Source organism: Oratosquilla oratoria, chromosome 4 (genome assembly GCF_046742065.1).
Source record: "Oratosquilla oratoria isolate Oo_2021 chromosome 4, ASM4674206v1, whole genome shotgun sequence".
Lineage (NCBI taxonomy): Eukaryota > Metazoa > Arthropoda > Malacostraca > Stomatopoda > Squillidae > Oratosquilla > Oratosquilla oratoria.
The window spans coordinates 46,488,695-46,510,219 of NC_134780.1; the positions used below are offsets into that span (position 1 = coordinate 46,488,695).

The window sequence follows — 21,525 nt, forward strand, 5'->3', positions numbered from 1 at the left end:
CTCTCTTTCAATTTAGTTTCACTCAGTGCTAACACATCCATCTTATCACAAACACACTGCCTATCTCTTCCCTTTTACTCTCATCTGTACCACATCCACACACATTAAAAGACCCAAACCTTAGGGTTCTGGTTGGAAAACGCCTCCCTGACCCTCTTATGCCTTTGCTCTTTTTAGGAATGTCCCCTTTGGGGCTACAGAGAGATGGATGCCTAGTCCTATCCCTGTCCCATTTTTGTCACCTTTTACAACTCAAGTGGGAACACTCAGTGGCAGTATTCTTCTCCCCCACTACAGGGTTCAGCAAAAAAAAGGAAATGAACATTCAGAAAAGTGGTACAGAACAGTATCAAGAGTGGGGGGACAGCATAATGAAGGGTCAGCCGCAGTATAATAAAGTATTATAATTTCTCTATGAATAGATTTCTTCTATTACAGACACAATGATGTGTGGCTCTGGTCCATATGAGCACGCCATATAGACCCTAAAGTATCAGCTGCATTTTATTGACCAGCTTTTAACCATTTCAGTATGATGACGCCTACGTGGGCATCATGAGGTGCGAGAGGGTACATGAGAATGCTGGCATCGGCATCTTAATTATATATATTTTGTAGCTGTACATGAGTTACCCCCGGATTCTGTGAACTGGTTTGATAACATTTTCTGTGTTTATTATTATTCAGAATAAAAGAGAATGAGTAATACAGCAGTGATTTTATGTTTCATAATGCGAATAGTGTGATGAATTGTACACATGGCAGCTGATGCTGTGTGCAAGAATTTGACTCATATTAAGTTGTTAACCCCACTATAATATGCGGCCAATACCCCAAACAGGTACATTCGAAGTAAAACTTGTTATATTTAATCTACTTTTTTCCATAACTCACAGCCTTTTGTTACATTATTGCATCTATGCACATTAAATAACCAATTCTCAAGACAGGATCCTTTGGTAGGCTACTGATATTACCCCCTCAATCCTTTTCTAATGCCTTTTTTTTTTTTTTTTTTAGCATATTTCCATAAAACAAGAGCTACACGCTGATCATGTTGTTGAAGCAAATATGATGATGATGATGATGATATGGTTTAACATCACAAACTCTCCCCTATCGGGAGGCTAGGATGGTGCCCCTTACTGAGGGCTTTGTAGCTTGGAATTTAATGAAGCATGCCCTTGATTCAACTTCGCCGGTGGTGGGGTTCGAATCGCCATCTCCTCAACCATCGCCACAAGTAACGATGCTCTAACCCACTCGGCCAGAACAAATATACAACATATTAACTGTTGTAGGAGGGTGTGGTTCACCTTGCAGACCAATACATACCATGGTTAATTATATATATTTTCTTTTCTTTTTTGTCACTGGTTATGCCACATGGTTTGATCTCAAGTAGAGTGTAAAACGCAATGAAACCAATGTAGAAGTCTGGATACTTTAATTCTACATAATTCCTACTTACGAAATAGAGAATTTTTCTTCATTTTAGTCTTCATCTTTTTGGTATCAATCCAGCCTGAGCTTTGTAATTTTCTTTTATTGTCTTGTAAAATCCTTTCATATTTCTCAGAATTCTCTTCCTTTGGCTGCAGGTCTTTTGCAAGAGATTGATCCTCTTGCTCTGACTCGCTGTCACTGTAGACAATCCCACTTTTTTTCTTGGAACCCATAGAAAATTTACACTGCACTTCTGGGAGGCACTTTCTAGATGATTTTGCTTCCTCAGCAAGGCCAATATGAGTTACATTTTTCTTCATTGGTGGAACTAACTCTTCCTCAACTGAACTTTCAGTCCTGAGTTCTGGTGTCTTATGGACTTTCTCTGCCTTGGGTTTTACTGGTGCAGAATCATACTCCATATCAACAAACAAATCGTCCCCAAAATCATCAAACATATCTTCTATTTGGGTTTCTTTTGAATTCAGTGATTCATCTTTTTGGAAACTGTATTTTTTACTGGAATCATCTGCATCATTTCTGTTATCACTATCTGCATCCTGGTCATCGCTATTATCATTTTTATATGCATCTTGAGGTGGTAAAACTGAGGTTTTCTTAACAGGACTAATCCAGCCTGATGACAGAATGGAGGAAATGGGTTTTACAGAAGCCAACGAAGATGAACCTGGTTTTGATAGCAGTTCTTTATGGAGGCTTGTGCTTGAAGAGCAATCTGTTTCACTTTTACAACTACTTGAAAATTCTCCTTTCTGAAACAAGAATTCAAGACTTTAGAAAACAGAATAATTTTGACATTTCTACACCACCTTCAGAATTACATGTGCAATGTACAAAGACTTTCAAATTACTTGAACTTACAGATTGATCAAACTTGAGATCATTCTTTGTGCAGAAATCCTTGATGTAATCCACAATAGCGGATCCAAACTTCTCCACTTTGGCTTGGGTCATGCCTTCAACTGTTGAAAACAAAAATAAATATACATACAAACACACCAAAAAAACCTTTTCCCCTTTATAAAGAGGGGGGGGGAGAGTCACATTAATGCATACACCCACTCCACACCTATCCAAAACCCATTCACTGTCCTTCCTATCTTAGCACCTCTGGACAAACTCCCCAAGCTAAATATATCAAACTCCAGTGGCTAATTAATAATAATAATAATAAATAATAATAATAATAATAAATAATAAATAATAATAATAATAATAATAAATAATAATAATAATAATAATTAATAATAATAATAATTAATAATAATAATAATAATAAAATAATAATAATAATAATAATAATAAAATAATAATAATAATAAAATAATAATAATAATAATAATAATAAATAATAATAATAAATAATAACAATAATAATAATAATTAATTAATAATAATAATAATAAAAATCCTAACATAACCAACACGTGACCTCCCCAGAAATTTGTGCTCCCCCTCATTCCATCCACAACTAACATGGAAAACTATTCATAAATTAACTTTAAATCTCTTCCCCATAAAGATCACCACAGTACTTGCAGGAAAAATCAAACTCTTCCTATCAATATACCAAGAGCTTTTTCCCCCTTATAAGGGAGGTAGCCAAGTCAGAGGCACGTACCTATTCCCAACCACTTCACTCCCCTCCACCACCCTCTCCACCCATCCATCTTGGCTCCTCATGGATGATGGGTCATCCCTGAATCCGCTAACTGCCCTGGTTCAAATGCAATACAGCAAGACACATTACATCCACAGCAAGGCCACTTCACTTAATTGGCAACCTCCCCTCTCTGTCCCCTCATGCAGAAAAAGATAAGCCGGGGAGGAAATCTCTTTGAGCTGCATCAAAATATTGTTCACACATAAGCACCCCTACCCCCATTCCTCCCTTCCTTGCATAACAATATTATCCATACATATATCATCCATCCTGTCACCAAGACATAAACTACATCCATGGCAAAATGGCTAGAATACACAGGAAAATACAAAAGTATTTAGAAAACTCTTACGTAAACCAGTTCCTACCCAGCCATAGAAAGGAACACAAACTCTATATTGAAAACACCATACTAAAACCAATTAAGAAATCCCCAAAGGATACATAAAAAATTATTTATCTATATACACCAATAGCCTTCTTCCCCCTGGGGGTGCAATCCAAATTTCACATCAAGGGCTGTTTCTCTAGTAAGATATCATCATCATATACCAAGACTTTTTCCCCCTTACAAGGGGGGTAGCCAAAAAGAAAAAGGCATAAAATCATTCCCACCCATTCCATCCCTGAATACACTCCACCACCTTCCACCCTCCCTCTCATCTTAGCACCTCCTGAATGACGGGTCATCCCTGCAATCTGCATTAGTATTTATTGATATCTTTATCTCATTGTTGTATCTCCTCTTTTTCTAATTCTGGTGATTTCTTCTTTCCTGTTTTTGTTTCTCCATCTTACTAGAGATGACCCGTCTCTAGTAAGATGGAGAAACAAAAACAGGAAAGAAATCACCAGAATAAGAAAAAGAAGAGACACAACAATTGAGATAAAGATATCAATAAACACTTATCAAATTACCGTTTCATATAATGAGTTGCTTAGTTATTGCTAAAGCTATCCTCTTTGTCATATGTAGCAACCAAGATTGAGCCCACTGGTTACAAGACGAGAGAAAAGCTCAGTGAATCACCAAGTATACATGGCATGAGAAATAAAACTAAAATTAAAGCATCTACAACTATACCTGCCCAGTTTTCAATAACTATACTATAGAGCATATTATGACAGAGACTTACCTTTCTTGAGTGCTTCTACTGTGACAGGTCTTGACTGAGCAAGAATAAGAAGGACTCGATTGTTTGCCACCATATATGGCATGAACCCACTCTCATCAGCAAGTCTATTTCTTAAAGTCACTAAAGAATAATATAGTTCAGCCTGAAAAAGAAATTATAAAATCACTCAATAATATTTACCCTATTTATATTTACCTAGTTGTATTATACGGGATGGGGAGCTATGCTCGTGGTGACCCGTTTTTGTATCTCGCAAGATCACGTTTGTTCTTAAATTCTTGCATTGTGTTTCCACACAGTATTTTTTCATCCAATTTGTTCCATATATCTATCACTCTATGTGGGAAGCTGTTCGTTTTCAGGTCTTCTGTACATACATATACCAAAGGCTTTTTTCCCCCCCTTACAGGGAGGGGGGGGTAGCCAAAAAGAAAAAGGCATGTCCTCTTGTTTTTCTTCTGTCCCACTTTAATAGGTCCTCTCTATCAAAAGACCCTTTTCCCCTTATAAGTGGGGTGGCTGAGTCAAAATATACACACACCTTACACCCAATTGCCACCCCTCCCATCTTAGCACCTCATGGATGTTGGGTCACCAATGCCCTCTGCCACACCAGTCGAGTCAAAGGCGATGCAATGAGACACTACTCTTCTACAGTAAGGTCAGACAACTGGAGTTGGTTTACCCCTGCTGCTTCATTGTATGACAGGACCACAATGGAAATAAGCTTACATGCTTTTTTGTGTTACCCTTGGCATTTGTAATTGTTATTTCGAACTATGTATTCTTTTCTTTACCTGCACTTCATGTATATTGATTCAATGCCAAATAAAGTACTAATACTACTTATACTACTTCTTCACTCACTCAAAACAGTTTACAGAGCATCTTTTTATCCATTTGAAACCATTCTTCATTCACACCTATCTTTTATACATACTCTTCCATGTTTGACAGACATTCCTATCTTATATCCGATGCCCCCCCTTCAACCCATCCATCCACTTCATCCTTACTCTTCCTCACAGCTCCACAGTGGATGGCAACAGTCCTCTAGCCCTCCCATAGATCTTTCTAGGAAGAAATTTTGAAGAGATGAGATGTCTGTTTATATTGGTCTGGAGCTATTTATTTGTCACTAACTGAAAGTGATAGATGAGAAGTAGTTACCAGTAGTCAGCTCTCTATGAATGAAAAGGTGTTCAAAATATGGTTGAATTTGAGAGATACTGACTGCTTACATTTTCTTCAATCAATCCTTAGGGATTTAAGCAACACCCCTATGGAAAAGTCACACAGCTATGTGATTGGAGACTAATCTTTACTCAGAAAAGAATCTTTCTTAAATCGCTTTTAAACTTCTAATATTCATCCTTGCTGCTAATCTCCTTTAGTCTCTCCTTTATGACAACCTCTTCAACATGATGTCCTCAAGAATAGAAGCATAGGTTATCAGTGTCAAAATACAATTTTTGAGATAGTTGCTACCCATGGTAGGTATGCATAGTCCAACATGGACCTTATGTCTATCTATCAATCTATATACTAACCTCTTCAACATGATGTTGTCCTCAAGAATAAAAGCATAGATTATCAGTGTCAAAATACAATTTTTGAGATAGTTGCTACCCATGGTAGGTATGCATAGTCCAACATGGACCTTATGTCTATCTCTCAATCTATATACCAACCTCTTCAACATGATGTTGTCCTCAAGAATAGAAGCATAGATTATCAGTGTCACAATACAATTTCTGAGATAGTTGCTACCCATGGTAGGTATGCATGGTCCAACATGGACCTTATGTCTATCTGTCAATCTATATACCAAAGACTTCTTTCCTCTTGTAAGGGAAGTTGTTGAGTCAAAGATATGCACCCACTCCCATCCATTCCACTCCCGTACACCACCCTTATTTCACTCTTATCTTAGCTCCTTGAGAATGAAGGATCATCCCTATTTCCTACCCACTGCTCATGTCAGAAGCAGTGCAATAAGACACAGCACATCCATAGCAAGGCTACTTCACATAATTGGCTACCCTCCTTTCTGTCCCCTCATATGGAAAATATAGAAGATGGGGGTAAACCCCTTCAAGCTCCATCAAAATACTGTCCACACACAACCACTCCTCTGTCCCCTCTCTTCCTTGCTCGACAGACATAGAAAAGAGAGAAGAAAGGGAGAAAATCCCTTTGGGCTGTGTCAAAATATCATCCATACACAGCCAATCTTCATTCACCCCTATCTTTTGCCCTCTCCCTTCCTTGCTCAACAAACATTCCCCTATTGTTCAAAGCCCCTTTCAACCCATCCATCTATTTCATCCTCAGTCATCCCCTCAAGTTCACTCCATTCATCTCTTCCTTCCACATCTCTTTTGCTAATCTTTCTTCACTCATGGACCTTATGTAATATTTGTATAGTTTGCTGATATACTTGTCTTGGCCAAAGTTTGTACCAGTAAGTGCCCAGAGGGTAATATGCCTTGTACTACATTTTTGCACAGTGTTAGTTTTGTGTAATGAGGAATAGATATTTGGGAATGGATGCTAAGAGGAGACTGTATGAAGGAGTGATTGTGCCAACAGCACTGTATGGGGCAGAAACATGGAACATAAGAGAGGAAGAGAGAAGGAGTTTGAATGTGTTTGAGATGAGGTGTCTGAGAAGTATGATGGGGGTTACTAGGCTAGATAGAGTGAGAAATGAGGTGAGGAGATCAGGGGTGGAAAGGGAGTTGGGAGATAGGGTTGATGAAAGAATATTAGGATGGTTTGGACACATGGAAAGAATGAGTGAAGAAAGACTAGTAAAAGAGGTATGGAAGGCAGATGTGGAGGGAGTGAACATGAGGGGACGTTCTAGGATGAGGTGGATGGATGGGGTGAAGGGGGCTTTGGGGAAGAGGGGAATGTCTGTTGAGGAAGGATGGGAGAGGACAGAAGACAGGGATGAATGGAGAATGGTTGTATATGGATGAAGTTGTGATGCATGAGGTGGAATGGGCGGGGGGATGGGGGGTGAGGTAGCATGTGTGAGCAAAATTTTGACGCAGCCCGAAGGGATTTCTCCCCGTCTACTCCTTTTATGTATGGGGGGACGGAGAAGGGGGTCGCCGATTTAATGAAGCGGCCTTGCTGTGGATGTGCTGTGTCTTGCAACACTACTTCTGACCCAGGGCAGTGGACAAGGTGCAGGGATGACCCGTCATCCAGGGGGTGCTCAGATAAGAGGGAGGGTGGAGGGGTGTGGAGTGTATTGAGGGATGGAATGGGTGGGAATGATTTTATGCCTTTTCCTTTTTGGCTACCTTTCTTGTAAGGGGGAAAAAGTCTTGGTATATGTATGTATGTATGTTAGTTTTGTGATGTGCAAATATGTAAATTCATGTATTTTTTTTTTATCAGTGAAGGAAACTACAGCTTAGAAAGACAAAATAATTTGTCTAAAGGGTTTGGTGTGCCAAAATATACACAAATTTAGGAAAATCACAATACAAATAAACTTAGATGTGAATTAATTTCATAATTAATAGTTCAGGTGTTCTATATGTCTTTGAGTAGAGTTGTCCATGCATATAAGAGTACTGCAAGATTACATTTTCCTTATTTACTCACTTTTAATTTCTCTTCCCTAGGATCTACAGGAGTCTCCTCTTCTTCTACTTCGACTTGTGTGCTGCCATGATCCGATTTTTTGACTGATGAGTCTTTTGAAAGAAGTAATCTATTTGCAATTCTGAAAAAGAATAAATAAATAAAAAAAATAACATCCACTGCATCTTAAAACATGCATCTTTATTCTAAATGCTGCTAAACCATTTCATTCAGTCATTGGAAACTACCTCTACAGTAAAATTATTAAACTTTTTTTACATATATATAAACCCTTTCACTGTATTTCAAGACTAAATTTTGTTCTGACAGCCACCAGATGAGAGAATGACACATCTAATACCGGTAGCCTTCCAAGATACACATCAGAGAATCATTGCCCTGCCACTTGGCTTTAAAACCCATCGACAACCTCAACTCTGTCTGAAGGTGTATCTCAGAAACAGGTTGGACCCAAGATCTCTTCCAATTTCAACTGTATTTCTTACAGTTTTCACAAAAGGAGAGCAGACAATTAGCAACTGCTCCCTTCCTCCTACTCATAGAAGTTGATGAAACAGAAACAGCCTCGCATTTATACAAAACAGGCAAGTCCAAAATGTCTTCCCAGAGAGATCTAGGGGTGAGTCTAATGACTGTTACCAGCCCCTGTGGAGCTACAGGAGTTGGAGTAGGAGGAGGAGGAGGAGGAGGAGGAGGAGGAAGAGGAGGAAGAGGAGAAGGAAAGAGAGAAAGATGATGAAGATGAAGATGAGGAGGAGATTAATATCATAATTGTTGCCTCAAGTTTCACTGACTGGAAACTCTTAACCCATTCAACTCCGATGACAAGATGTCTTGTCATTTGGTCAAATAAAACAAAAAATCATAATAAAACAACAAAATGTTTGATGATCAAACAGCACCAGAAAAATATGACGTCATCAGTCCTCCTCGAGGAGGACTGATGACGTCATATTTTTCTGGTGCTGTTTGATCATCAAACATTTTGTTGTTTTATTATGATTTTTTGTTTTATTTGACCAAATGACAAGACATCTTGTCATCGGAGTTGAATGGGTTAAGTCACACAGTGGCTTGCTACAGTCTGCTCTCCTCATGGCTTCCCTCACCTAACATTTTACTTTCACTCTCTTTGACTTCTACCTCTAATATGGTTCCCCCATTTCTTCTTTTCACCCATTTTTCATATGTTCATTTCTTTTCTGCCGCCACTCTTGCCTCTTCGTTCCCTGCTATCCGTTCCTCCATAGCTTCCTCATCCTAAATAGTGTCTTTTAGCACTTCCTCCTTGAAACAAACCCATTTTTCCTCTACTCCTGTTTTTCTTTTACCTTTTTATACAAACCATACTTCTCTCAGCCTTACCTGGTATTCTTCCATCTTTCCTCATCTTATTTAATTTGCTCACTTTATAAAAATCCCCTAAAATCAATCAACAAATGGTTTCTTTTCCTCAATACAAGTGCATTCCTCTTAATACAAATTTACTTACTGTGGTCTATAAACATAATTTTCTTTAGAACTACTGTCAAATCCTGGGCGGGGAACCTTTATGATGTATCGTAGTTCCTCACGCATATCAGATGACGGAGTTAAAAGTATCTTTGCACTGAAAATAAGAACAAACTTCCACTGAATGACTTAACCAAGCCAATTATATGAATTCGTTCCCTATAAAGGTATACTTTTGAGTATTGTGTCTCCAAAATTAAGCTAACAACTTCATGATCATTCAGACAGAACACAAGAACTCTTTAAACCTAAATTATTTAACTTTTGAATAAGTAAAATATTTATGCCTTTGACTTTGGCTACCTCCCTTGTAAGAGGGAAAAAGCCATATATGTACATATGTATGCAAAAAAAATTCTGAAAAGAGAAAAACTATAACAGTCAGCACATCACAATTATTCCTAAGTTATAAGTTGAAATATATACTGCCCCAAAATACATATTCATTATCTTCCTGACAACAAAACATTGTTTCAAACAATCAAAATGTCTATCATTAACACAATATCATTATGACAAAAACTTTTTTTTTACATTTGATATGATGAAAAAGAAAAAAAAAAACAACTAATAATCTCCTAACTATATGTCACTTGCTAATCATAATACAATATTACCAACCTTGATCCTGCATTCATGACTTGTCTACCTTTTGTAAGAATTTCATATGTTGTGTAGGAAAATAAGCTCCTTTGTCTTCCATAGTTCCCTCGTCCACCACGTCCTCCTCCCACAGATATAGTAACTTCATCAAGGAATCCTTCATATACCATCATTTTGCCTGAGGATGTGTAATGAAAATAGTTTTAAGTGCAATACAAGCACATCTCACTTTATAATTGGGTTCCATTTCATGAAAACTGGTTGTTCATACAAGAATCATTTTATTTTATGGTAAAAAGGAGATTATTATTCTTACTCTCAAAATAATATCAAAATCCAAAAATATTCACATACATACATACATATACCAAAGGCTTTTTCCCCCTAAACGGGGGTAGCCAAAAAGAAAAATACATAGAAACCACTCCCACCCATTCCATTTCCTATATATTCCACTCCCCTCCACCCTCCCTCTTATCTTGGCATCTCCTGGATGACGGGTTATCCCTGCATCCTGTCCATTGCCATGGGTCAGAAGCAGTGTCGCAAGACACAGCACATCCACATATATTCACATTCGTACTAATATTCTATTGAAAACATATGAAAGAAAACTTTTAAAAGATCAGATAAAATGTAGGGATAAGTATAACTGGCAACATCCACCAGGCAGGAGCATAAATTACCTATTTCTCACAACACTTTGCACTCCACCCATACACTTATTTGTCTTCATTCTATAATTCATCTCCACATTCACTCCTTTGTTCACTGGTACACATGACCTGAAGTATTTTAAATGCTCCAATTCCTCCAGCCTTTCTCCCTTCACACACACATTCAACCTCCTACCCACATTTCTCCTTGTACATCTCATCACTTTACTTTTGCCCACATTTACTCTCAACTTTCTTTTCTCGCATACCCTTTCAAGTTCATTACCAACTACTTCAGTTTTTCAGAATAAGGCACAAACAGTGCTATCTGTAAACAACTAGCTCAACTCCTATGTCCCAGAAGAGACTGGATGACCGCTTTGTGGATGAATGCCCGGGATGTAACACTTCACCCCATACTATTCAACATGTCATGGAAGACTGCATTATACACATTCACCCACACAAATAACACAACATACACTCCATAAAGGATTTGTGAGAAAACCCCGTTCTGGCCGTGGCATTCCTTGGGGAGATGGTACTGCTCGGACAGACAGTCTAGGGAACAACACCAACAACTCCAAAATCCCTTCATCCTCATTCACCAACTCCAAAGGAGCTTGGTTGTAAAAGGAATATCCAACTACTTCAGTTTTTCAGAATCAGGCACAAGCAGTGCCATCTGTAAACAACTAGCTCAACTCCTATGTCCAAGAAGAGACTGGATGACCGCATTGTGGATGAATGCCCGGGATGTAACACTTCACCTCATACTATTCAACATGTCATGGAAGACTGCATTATACACATTCACGCACACAAACAACACAACATACACTCTATAAAGGATTTGTGGGAAAACCCCGTTCTGGCCGTGGCATTCCTTGGGGAGATGGGACTGCTCGGACAGACAGTCTAGGGAACAACAACAACAACTCCTAAATCCCTTCATCCTCATTCACCAACTCCAAAGGAGCTTGGTTGTAAAAGGAACATCTGTGAAACAAGGTATATAAAGTGCAAAAGATATGAGTAAATCAATTAAAGAACAATGTGGCCTGAAAGGATTTTCTCATTAATTTTGTGATTCGGTTAAATGTTGCAAAAATCCCCCTATCAGGAGGCTAGGATGATGCCTCTTGCAGATGACTTTGTAGTGTAGAACTTAGTGAACCATGCACTTGGTCCAACCTGCTGGTGGCAGGGTTTAAACTGCAATCACCTTGATATCTGCTACAAGTAGTGATGCTCTAACTTGCTTGGCCATTGAGCATTCTGTTTTGTATTTTTTCCAATGGATGAGGAGGAGAGGTTGATATAAAATGAAGTAGTAAGTTAACCAACTCTGGTTGTCAAGCTCTGCTATGTAAACCCTGTGTCTAGTTCAGTGGTTCCCAACCTTTTCTGGCTTGAGGCCCCCTTGCCAAGCCTTTCAGAAGTCCCCGGCACCCTTATTAGAAAATCTAAATCCTAGTTTGTCAGTATTTTGTTGATTCAACATCAGTGTAACAAAATTTTGTCCCTGTATAATATGAAAATACTCATCTTTATACTGATGCTGCTTTGATGAACAAAAATGGATGACAGAGTTGGTAATAAGAAAATTATTTTTCCCCTGAATATTGGTGGCACCCTCAGTTGATCACATGGCACCTTTTGGTGCCACGGCACACCGGTTGGGAACCACTGGTCTAGTTGCATTGCCTTTGGCTTGAGTAGTGTGGCAGAGAACAGGAATAATTCTTCACCCATGAAGTTCTGAGATGGAAGATGTGATTCACCTTGGTCTTTGGAACACATGTTGAACTCCTGATTGACAGCTATTTCCCTCCTGGAAGACAGCTCAGAGCTCGTATGACCAATCTATGGGTAATGCTTTGACCTTACACGCACACACACCCCCACACGGCCACGAGAGTTGGAGTAACAACTTGAACTGCAGCGATACTGAAATTATTTTCAGCCCTGGGCAGGATTCGAACCTGAACCGCCTTAGTGATAGTCTGGGACTCTACCAACCATGCCACCGAGTCGTGTTCAATGGGCTGTGCATAGTGGGTCTGTGCTTTGAGTCAGCCACCCCCTTGCAGGAAAGGGCTCTAGGTATATATGCACAGATCTCAAACTTCATGCATGAATGACTATAGTCAGCAGTTAACTTCTTCACTCCGGGGCACATTGCACGTCTGGCAGCATTAGCTGCCCGACGTGCGATGTTGCATCATAATAATCGCATTATAAAAAATAAAGTCAGTGCTCAATCGTTTGTTCTCTTTCACCTGTGTATTTTGATAACCATAGAAAATTGATGAAGCCAGTTTAGAGAGAATGGAAATTACGTAGGTACGACTACAATAAATATAATCAAGATGGCGACGTCGGCATCATCGAGTACCCACTTGCTACTCATGCCGCCTACGAAGGTGTCACCGTATGGAAGTGGTTAACAACTGTTCAAACTTCAAAATTATATGAGGCTAAAGAAATCTAACAAAAAATAATCAATTATGTCACCCACTCTTAAATGTTTTACTTTAAAAGCAAACTGCACATTACCTCACCTTTGATTATGAGTTTTTACATCACATTACTGGCCATTTGATCAACAAATAACATTCTTTTGCATCTTTGAATCATATCTGAAATATTTCTAAATACAACTCATGGCAATAAACATTAGTTTTTTCATCTTACCTAATGCTTTTACGTAATTTTCATTTTTGTTTTTCATAGATCCAAAGCAGGGCAATTTTTTCCACCATCCTTTGACACGCTGATTTTGAGAACCTCGAAGCACCATGATGATGGTACCAACAGCAGAGCTGCCACAACTCTTTAGTCACATGATGCAAAAAGGATGTAAAGAGATGTTAAATTACAAGGAACAAAAATTATTGAGGGAAGACAAGCATGAAAAATCAATAAACAATCGAGATATATGCATTTTTTGTAATAAAATGTGTACCTGTACTGCTTTCAGGAAAGAAAGGCCATCTTGTGTGAAATTGTACTTTCCGTTCTCATCGAGAGCAGAATCTATTCTTGAAATACCACAATTTCCTTTGGAGAGCCTGTATGAAAAAAAATGGCTATAATTATAGTATCCACTATTGTGCAATAAGAAGTCAGTTGTGTATGTACATATGTGTATGTATGTATGTATGTATGTATGTGTATATATATATTTCTGGGGCACAGGTTTTCTCTAAGGCAATAAGAAGTCAGTTGTGTATGTACATATGTGTATGTATAAATGTATGTATGTATGTATATATATATATATATATATATATATATATATATATATATATGCGTAAGTAACCACTAGGAAAAGTAAACTAATGAAGCAGAGCGCTTTCGTATAATTACATCTTCAGTGCAGATACAAAGAAGGAATTATAAGATGAAGAAACAAGGTACAGAATATATGACATAGTGAAGAGGGCATTCGGAGAGGTAGTGGAAGAAGTACACGTGACGGACGTTTGGGCCGTCCTGGTAGCCAACAAGTATGGGACGTTTAGGCCGTCCTGGTAACCAAAAAGTATGGGACAACTGCTCATAATTTATATTACAATTCAAACAATTTTGAAATTTCATGAGAAATAAAACTATCTAATTTGTACAAACCTTGATGAAGATTAACATTTATCCCCTCACTAGATTTGATCAAACTGCATTCAATTAAATTTCTTTCTGTTATGTTGTTGTTGTATGTGATGACTTTAGCGTTATCCCAGTCAACTGGGTGGTTAAAATGGTTCATGTGGTTGAATATACCGCTAGATTGGTTTCCCTCTCTAACGTATTTCTTGTGTTGATTGATTCGTGTTGTGAGTGTTTTAGCAGTCTGACCAACATAAAACTGATTACATGATTTGCAAGGTATTTTGTACACACACCCTTTATTACTATTGACAGAATTATTTATGAGCAGTTGTCTTACAGTGTTCTTATTATTGAAAACTACATTAATGTTAAATTTACGTAATATATTTGGAATATTTTGCAGGTTCTCTTGGTACGGTAAAATTAGCAAGTTATTCATATTGAAAGTTTGAGTTGACCTAAGGTTATAAAATGTCCTTTTAGCACGATTGTAAGCTTTGTCAAGAACATGTGTGGGGTATTGTAGCTTAGTACCAATGTCGTAAATACATCTTATTTCATCATCAATGTACTCTGGTCTGCAAATGCGTAGGGCCCTGAGGTACATCGACGAAAAAACAGATATCTTTACGCCATCAGGGTGTAATCAGTTTTATGTTGGTCAGACTGCTAAAACACTCACAACACAAATCAATCAACACAAGAAATTCGTTAGAGAGGGAAACCAATCTAGCGGTATATTCAACCACATGAACCATTTTAACCACCCAGTTGACTGGGATAACGCTAAAGTCATCACATACAACAACAACATAACAGAAAGAAATTTAATTGAATGCAGTTTGATCAAATCTAGTAAGGGGATAAATGTTAATCTTCATCAAGGTTTGTACAAATTAGATAGTTTTATTTCTCATGAAATTTCAAAATTGTTTGAATTGTAATATAAATTATGAGCAGTTGTCCCATACTTGTTGGTTACCAGGACGGCCCAAACGTCCCATACTTGTTGGCTACCAGGACGGCCCAAACGTCCGTCACGTGTACTTCTTCCACTACCTCTCCGAATGTCCTCTTCACTATGTCATATATTCTGTTCCTTGTTTCTTCATCTTATAATTCCTTCTTTGTATCTGCACTGAAGATGTAATTATACGAAAGCGCTCTGCTTCGTTAGTTTACTTTTCCTAGTGGTTACTTACGCATTTGTGAACACACGCTCCTAGTGTTTTTATTGCATATATATATATATATATATTTCTGGGGCACAGGTTTTCTCTAAGGCAATTCTGGTTGAAATCAACTGCACTAGTCGCTTTAACAATCTTCAAGACTGTATTCTTTAATCTGGAGAATACTTTCCTATTAGCAACTGAGAGGGACTGGAAGTAGTCATTCATGACTCTCAAAAGAATATACGCAGTGTATGCCAACTGATATATTTTTGCATAGTAATAGTATTGAACAACTATTGACTCCACCGAAACTATAGTTTTTTGCCTCGTCGTGAGGCGTCTTCAGGGTGAGGACTGCTTTGTAGGATGCTCTGCTATATTGAAGGTCTTCCAACGAATAATGACCGCTGGTTGGATGGGCTGGCTTATAAGGCTCAGCCTGCCTAGCTCAGACGGAATACTGGCCTCTCATTGGCTGAGAGGTGCAGTATGGGATTTTGTCCGGGAGCCAAGGGGGTGGGATTTTGTCTGGGAGCCAAGGGGGTGGGATTTTGTCTGGAAGCCAAGGGGGTGGGCTTTTGTCTGGGAGCCAAGGGGGTGGGATTTTGTCTGGGAGCCAAGAGGGTGGGATTTTGTCTGGGATTCAAGAGGGTGGGATTTTGTCTGGGAGTCAAGAGGGTGGGATTTTGTCTGGGAGCCAAGAGGGTGGGATTTTGTCCGGGAGCCAAGGGGGTGGGATTTTGTCTAGAAGCTCTGGCCTGATTTGCTGCTGCTCTGGTTACTGGTCCTAGGCGCTGACTAACTAGCTGGACATGTTTCATTTGTTCGCGGGGCTGCTGCTGTCTAAGGGCTTGTTGTTCCTGGAGGGGGTTATTCTTTACAGGGCGCGCAGAAGGGAGAATAAAATCGGCAGCTTGCAGTATGTTGATGGTAGGGTGCTGGCAAGTAATGGATACTGCTTCTGCAATCTGCAGCTTCCTGAAGGCAGACTCCTTGTGAAGAATTTCCGTTTGGTCTAGCAGCTTCTGTAGAGGAGGCTTCATGTTGTGTGTTTCAGTGAAATGCTGGAAAATTGATCCCTGGTTTCTATGGGATTGTAGGCAGGACCTCCTCTACACTGCGACGTCGCCTACAATCCCATAGAAACCAGGGATCAATTAGTTGTTCAATACTATTACTATGCAAAAATATATCAGTTGGCATACACTGCGTATATTCTTTTGAGAGTCATGAATGACTACTTCCAGTCCCTCTCAGTTGCTAATAGGAAAGTATTCTCCAGATTAAAGAATAGTCTTGAAGATTGTTAAAGCAACTAGTGCAGTTGATTTCAACCAGAATATATATATATATATACATATATATATATATATATATATATATATATATATATATATATATATATATATATAATGGTGGAAAAAATAAATGAAACACAATATAAGTAATACCTCCTGGTACAATTATCACAGCAATTTTTCTTGGGGTCTGAAGATGGAACCTTTTGAGTAAAATGTGAGAGTAATTCTACCCTACGGCAGCCTGCAACACCAAGAAACTGTTCCATTTTTATAATCATCTTGCCACGATGTTCTTTGTGCCTTGAAGATGCTGAATTTCCCAGAAAGTATCTGTAAAAATCAAGTTGTACAGAATAAACTTAGGAGGTATGAAGGCTGTGGTGGTATCTGAGACTGGAGGGCATAAGGGTCATGTACATTTGATTGAGGAGTGAAAAAAGCAAGTAGACAATTATATATATATATATATATATATATATATATATATATATATATATATATATATATATATATATATATATATATATATATATGAGGAATAGAGATTTGGGAGTGGATGCTAAGAGGAGATTGTATGAAGGAGTGATTGTGCCAACAGCACTGTATGGAGCAGAAACATAGAACATAAGAGAGGAAGAGAGAAGGAGCTTGAATGTGTTTGAGATGAAGTGTCTGAGAAGTATGATGGGGGTTACTAGGCTAGATAGAGTGAGAAATGAGGTGAGGAGATCAGGGGTGGAAAGGGAGTTGGGAGATAGGGTTGATGAAAAAGTATTAGGATGGTTTGGACACATGGAAAGAATGAGTGATGAAAGACTAGTAAAGGAGGTATGGAAGGCAGATGTGGAGGGAGTGAACATGAGGGGACGTCCTAGGATGAGATGGATGGATGGGGTGAAGGGGGCTTTGGGGAAGAGGGGAATGTCTGTTGAGGAAGGACGGGAGAGGACAGAAGACAGGGGTGAATGGAGAATGGTTGTATATGGAAGATGTTGTGATGCATGAGGTGGAGTGGACGGGGGGATGGGGGGTGAGGTAGTGTGTGTGAGCAAAATTTTGACACAGCCCGAAGGGATTTCTCCCAGTCCTCTCCTTTTATGCATGGGGGACGGAGAGGGGGGGTCGCTAATTTAATGAAGCGGCCTTGCTGTGGATGTGCTGTGTCTTGCGACACTGCTTCTGACCCAGGGCAGTGGACAGGGTGCAGGGATGACCCGTCATCTAGGAGGTGCTAAGATGGGAGGGAGGGTGGAGGGGTGTGGAGTGTTTTCAGGGATGGAATGGGTGGGAATGATTTTATGCCTTTTCCTTTTTGGCTACCTCCCTAGTAAGGGGGAAAAAGCCTTGGTATATGTATGTATGTATGTATGTATATATATATACACATATGTTGATGAAGGAAGGGAGAAGACAGAAGACAGGGGTAAGTGGAGAATGGTTGTGTATGGATGATGCTGTGATGCATGGAAGGGAGTGGGTGGGGATGGGGGGTGAAGGAGTAAGTGAGAATATTTTGATGCATATTACCAGTGCCACACAATGAGTCTGCCGATTAACATGACTGACAGCCCAGACAAGCCCACAGTCAAGCAGTTCTGGGCCAATTATAATATCAAAAAGATCATTGACAATATCAATGCAGCATGGAAGGAGGTGACAGAAAAACAATGAATGATTGTAGGAAGAAACTGTGGCTGGAGTGTGTCAAGCCAGTAGATTACATATAGAAAGAAGCAAGGAAGTGCTTTGGAGGATAAAAATGTGTAATGAGAAATAGACATTTGGGAATGGATGCTAAGAGGAGATAGTATGAAGCGGTGATTGTGCCAACAGCACTGTATAGGACAGAAACATGGAACATAAGAGAGGAAGAGTTTAAATGTGTTTGAGATGAAATGTCTGAAAAGTATGGTAGGGGTTACAAGAACAGAGTGAGAAATGAGGTGAGGAGGAGAGCAGGGGTGGAAAAGGTGATGGGAGACAGGCTTGATGAAAGAGTATTGGGGTGGTTTGTAAGAATGAGTGAAGAAAGATTGATAAATGAAGAGTGGAATGCAGAGGTAGATGGAGTAAATATGAGAGGGCAACTGAGGATGAGATGGGTGGATGGGGTGAAAGGGGTATTAATCAAGAGGGGGATGTCTGTTGAGGAAGAAAGGGAGAGGGCAAAAGATAGGGGTGAATGGAGAATGGCTGTGTATGGATGATACCGTGATGCATGGAAGGAAATGGGTGGGGAACTGAGGGTGGAGGCTAGGGAGTGAATATGTGTGAATGATATTTTGATACAGTACAAAAAGGTTTCTCCCTATCTTCAATGTTTCTGCAGGAGGGGACAGAGAGGGGTGTCACCAATTAAATGAAGTGGCCTTACTGTGAATGTGCTGTGTCTTGCTGCATTGCTTCTGACCAAGGGTGAAGGGCAAGATGCACGGATAACCCATCATCCAGGAGGAACCAAGATGAGAAGGAGGGGTGACAAATGGGAGTGGAATGGGTAGGGATGAAATGGGTGGGAGTAGAATTATGCCTTTTGACTTTGGCTACCTCTCTTGTAAGGGGGAAAGAGCCCTTGGTATATGTATACATGTACAATCATAATTCAAATGTATCAAATGACTGCTCCACTATCTTAAACATAAAGAAGTCTCTATCTAATAATAGCAATATGAAAATTAGATTCTACAAAACTATGTCAAACTAAAATGTCTGTGAGAAACTTTATCATTACAAATTCAAAATCTCATTGACTTACCTATGGACCGCAAAATCTTGTCCACTATAGAACACTGTACAAACTGCTGGTAAACCATCTCGGCCTGCCCTACCAATTTCTTGGTAGTAAGACTCTAAATCACGAGGTGCTCCATAATGAATGATTCTTCTTACATCTGGTTTGTCAATACCCATACCAAAAGCAATAGTGGCAACAATTAGAGGAACCTGTAATGTACAAAAGATTATTGATCAATTTAAGAACCATCTTTTGTAAACCAAAGTAGTTACTTGAAGAAGAAGAAGAAGAAGAAGAAGAAGAAGAAGAAGAAGAAGAAGAAGAAGAAGAAGAAGAAGAAGAAGAAGAAGAAGAAGAAGAAGAAGAAGAAGAAGAAGAAGAAGAAGAAGAAGAAGAAGAAGAAGAAGAAGAAGAAGAAGAAGAAGAAGAAGAAGAAGAAGAAGAAGAAGAAGAAGAAGAAGAAGAAGAAGAAGAAGAAGAAGAAGAAGAAGAAGAAGAAGAAGAAGAAGAAGAAGAAGAAGAAGTGCCTGAAGGCTATGAAGAAGAAGAAGAAGAAAAAAAAAGTGCCTGAAGGCTATGAACAAAACACAGCTTTCTATACAAGTGTAACTTATGGAATAGTTGATAAGAGGAAATGGTGAAATAAAAAACAAATTAATTCAAAGCAGCATTTGATCAAAGGAAACAGAAGGAACCTCACAAGTATATTTTTTTCCTGTATATTACAAGTGGGTAAACAGAGAAACAGATAGTCAAACAGACCAACACATACAACAACAAAAATTCATAGTCATATTGTGTGTTCATTAAAAGAAGGAACAGTATCACAGGATTGGAAAAGGGCTAATGTGGTACCAATTTACAAAGGTGAAAGTAAGGTACACCACTGAATTATAGACCAGTACCAATGATGAGGACAATAGTTAAGTGAGAAAGGATTGTGACAGATCTTGAGATGAGTATTTTGACAGACAGTCAGTATGGCTTTAGATCTGGAAGGTCATGCATGTTGAACCTATTAAGCATTTACTTAAGAGTGATTGACGTAATGCAAGAGGGGGAGGGCTGGGTGTGTACCTCAATCTAGAAGTTTTTGATGAGTACCCATAGTCATTTTATGCTGATACTGGAGCATGGTGGAGTACTAAGAGCATACATATACCAAAGGCTTTTTCCCCTTTAGAAGGGATGTAGCTAAAAAACAAAGGCATAAAATCCACTCCCACCCATTCCATCCCCACATAATCTACTCTCATTAACCCTCCTCCCTGCCTCTTATCTTGGCTCCTCCTGGATGATCCCTGCATCTCACCCACTGCCCTGGGTATTAAGAGGTAAATTACTCAAATAGATAGCATATTTTTAAGGGGAAGTTACATGAGGATAAGATGTAAGGATGAAGAGAGTAGTGACAAGCAGAGTTCCATACAGTTTGATGCTAGCTCGCTGGCTGAGCGGGTTAGGGCGTCATTACTTGCGGTGAAGGTCGAGGTGAGGGCGGTTCGAATCCTGCCACCAGAGAAGTTGAACCAAGGGCATGGTTCATTAAATTCCACGCTACAAAGCCCTCTGTAAGGGACACTGTCCTAGCCTCCCAACAGGGGGGTGTGTGTGATGTTAAACCATATCATCATCATCATCACCTACAACATTTCTTACCTATACTGATGACATGATCGTAGGTACAACAAGCTATGCCAACATGTTTGTAGATGATGCAAAGATCATGAGAAAAGTGATAAAGAAGGACTGTCAGCTACCGCAAAAAGATCTAGACACTATATCTGCATGGAGCCAGAAAAGGAAAATGAATTTCAATATAAAAAATGCAAAGACCTGTAAATGGGTAATAGCTCAAAAAGACCACCTGTGAACTATTCCTTGGTAAGAAAATCCATTATAAAGGCAAAACAGGAAAAAGATTTGGGAGTGTTGATATACTCGTACGACAACCTATCACCTGACAGATTGTGGGAGAGATGTAACGATTGCTGGAGAACAGTGAGGTGGCTTTTCACTATAAGGATGAAGAGATGATGAAAAGT

General features: G+C 39.1%; 1 protein-coding gene across 2 annotated transcripts in view; it reads right to left on the bottom strand.

The window, feature by feature from the left end:
- Window positions 1-1,432: 1,432 nt before the first annotated feature.
- LOC143024853 (ATP-dependent DNA helicase RecQ-like) overlaps window positions 1,433-21,525 on the bottom strand; it is a 38,092-nt gene continuing 17,999 nt past the window's right edge. For both annotated transcript variants that reach the window (XM_076184149.1, XM_076184150.1), the window contains exons 10-19: window positions 19,502-19,689; window positions 16,897-17,076; window positions 13,627-13,732; window positions 13,356-13,494; window positions 10,021-10,180; window positions 9,380-9,496; window positions 7,888-8,008; window positions 4,267-4,408; window positions 2,329-2,429; window positions 1,433-2,219 (exon numbers count right to left, since the gene is read on the bottom strand). In XM_076184149.1, the coding sequence (XP_076040264.1) occupies window positions 1,464-2,219; window positions 2,329-2,429; window positions 4,267-4,408; window positions 7,888-8,008; window positions 9,380-9,496; window positions 10,021-10,180; window positions 13,356-13,494; window positions 13,627-13,732; window positions 16,897-17,076; window positions 19,502-19,689 (2,010 nt within the window). In that variant the 3' untranslated portion in view covers window positions 1,433-1,463. The remainder of the gene's footprint in view (window positions 2,220-2,328; window positions 2,430-4,266; window positions 4,409-7,887; window positions 8,009-9,379; window positions 9,497-10,020; window positions 10,181-13,355; window positions 13,495-13,626; window positions 13,733-16,896; window positions 17,077-19,501; window positions 19,690-21,525) is intronic.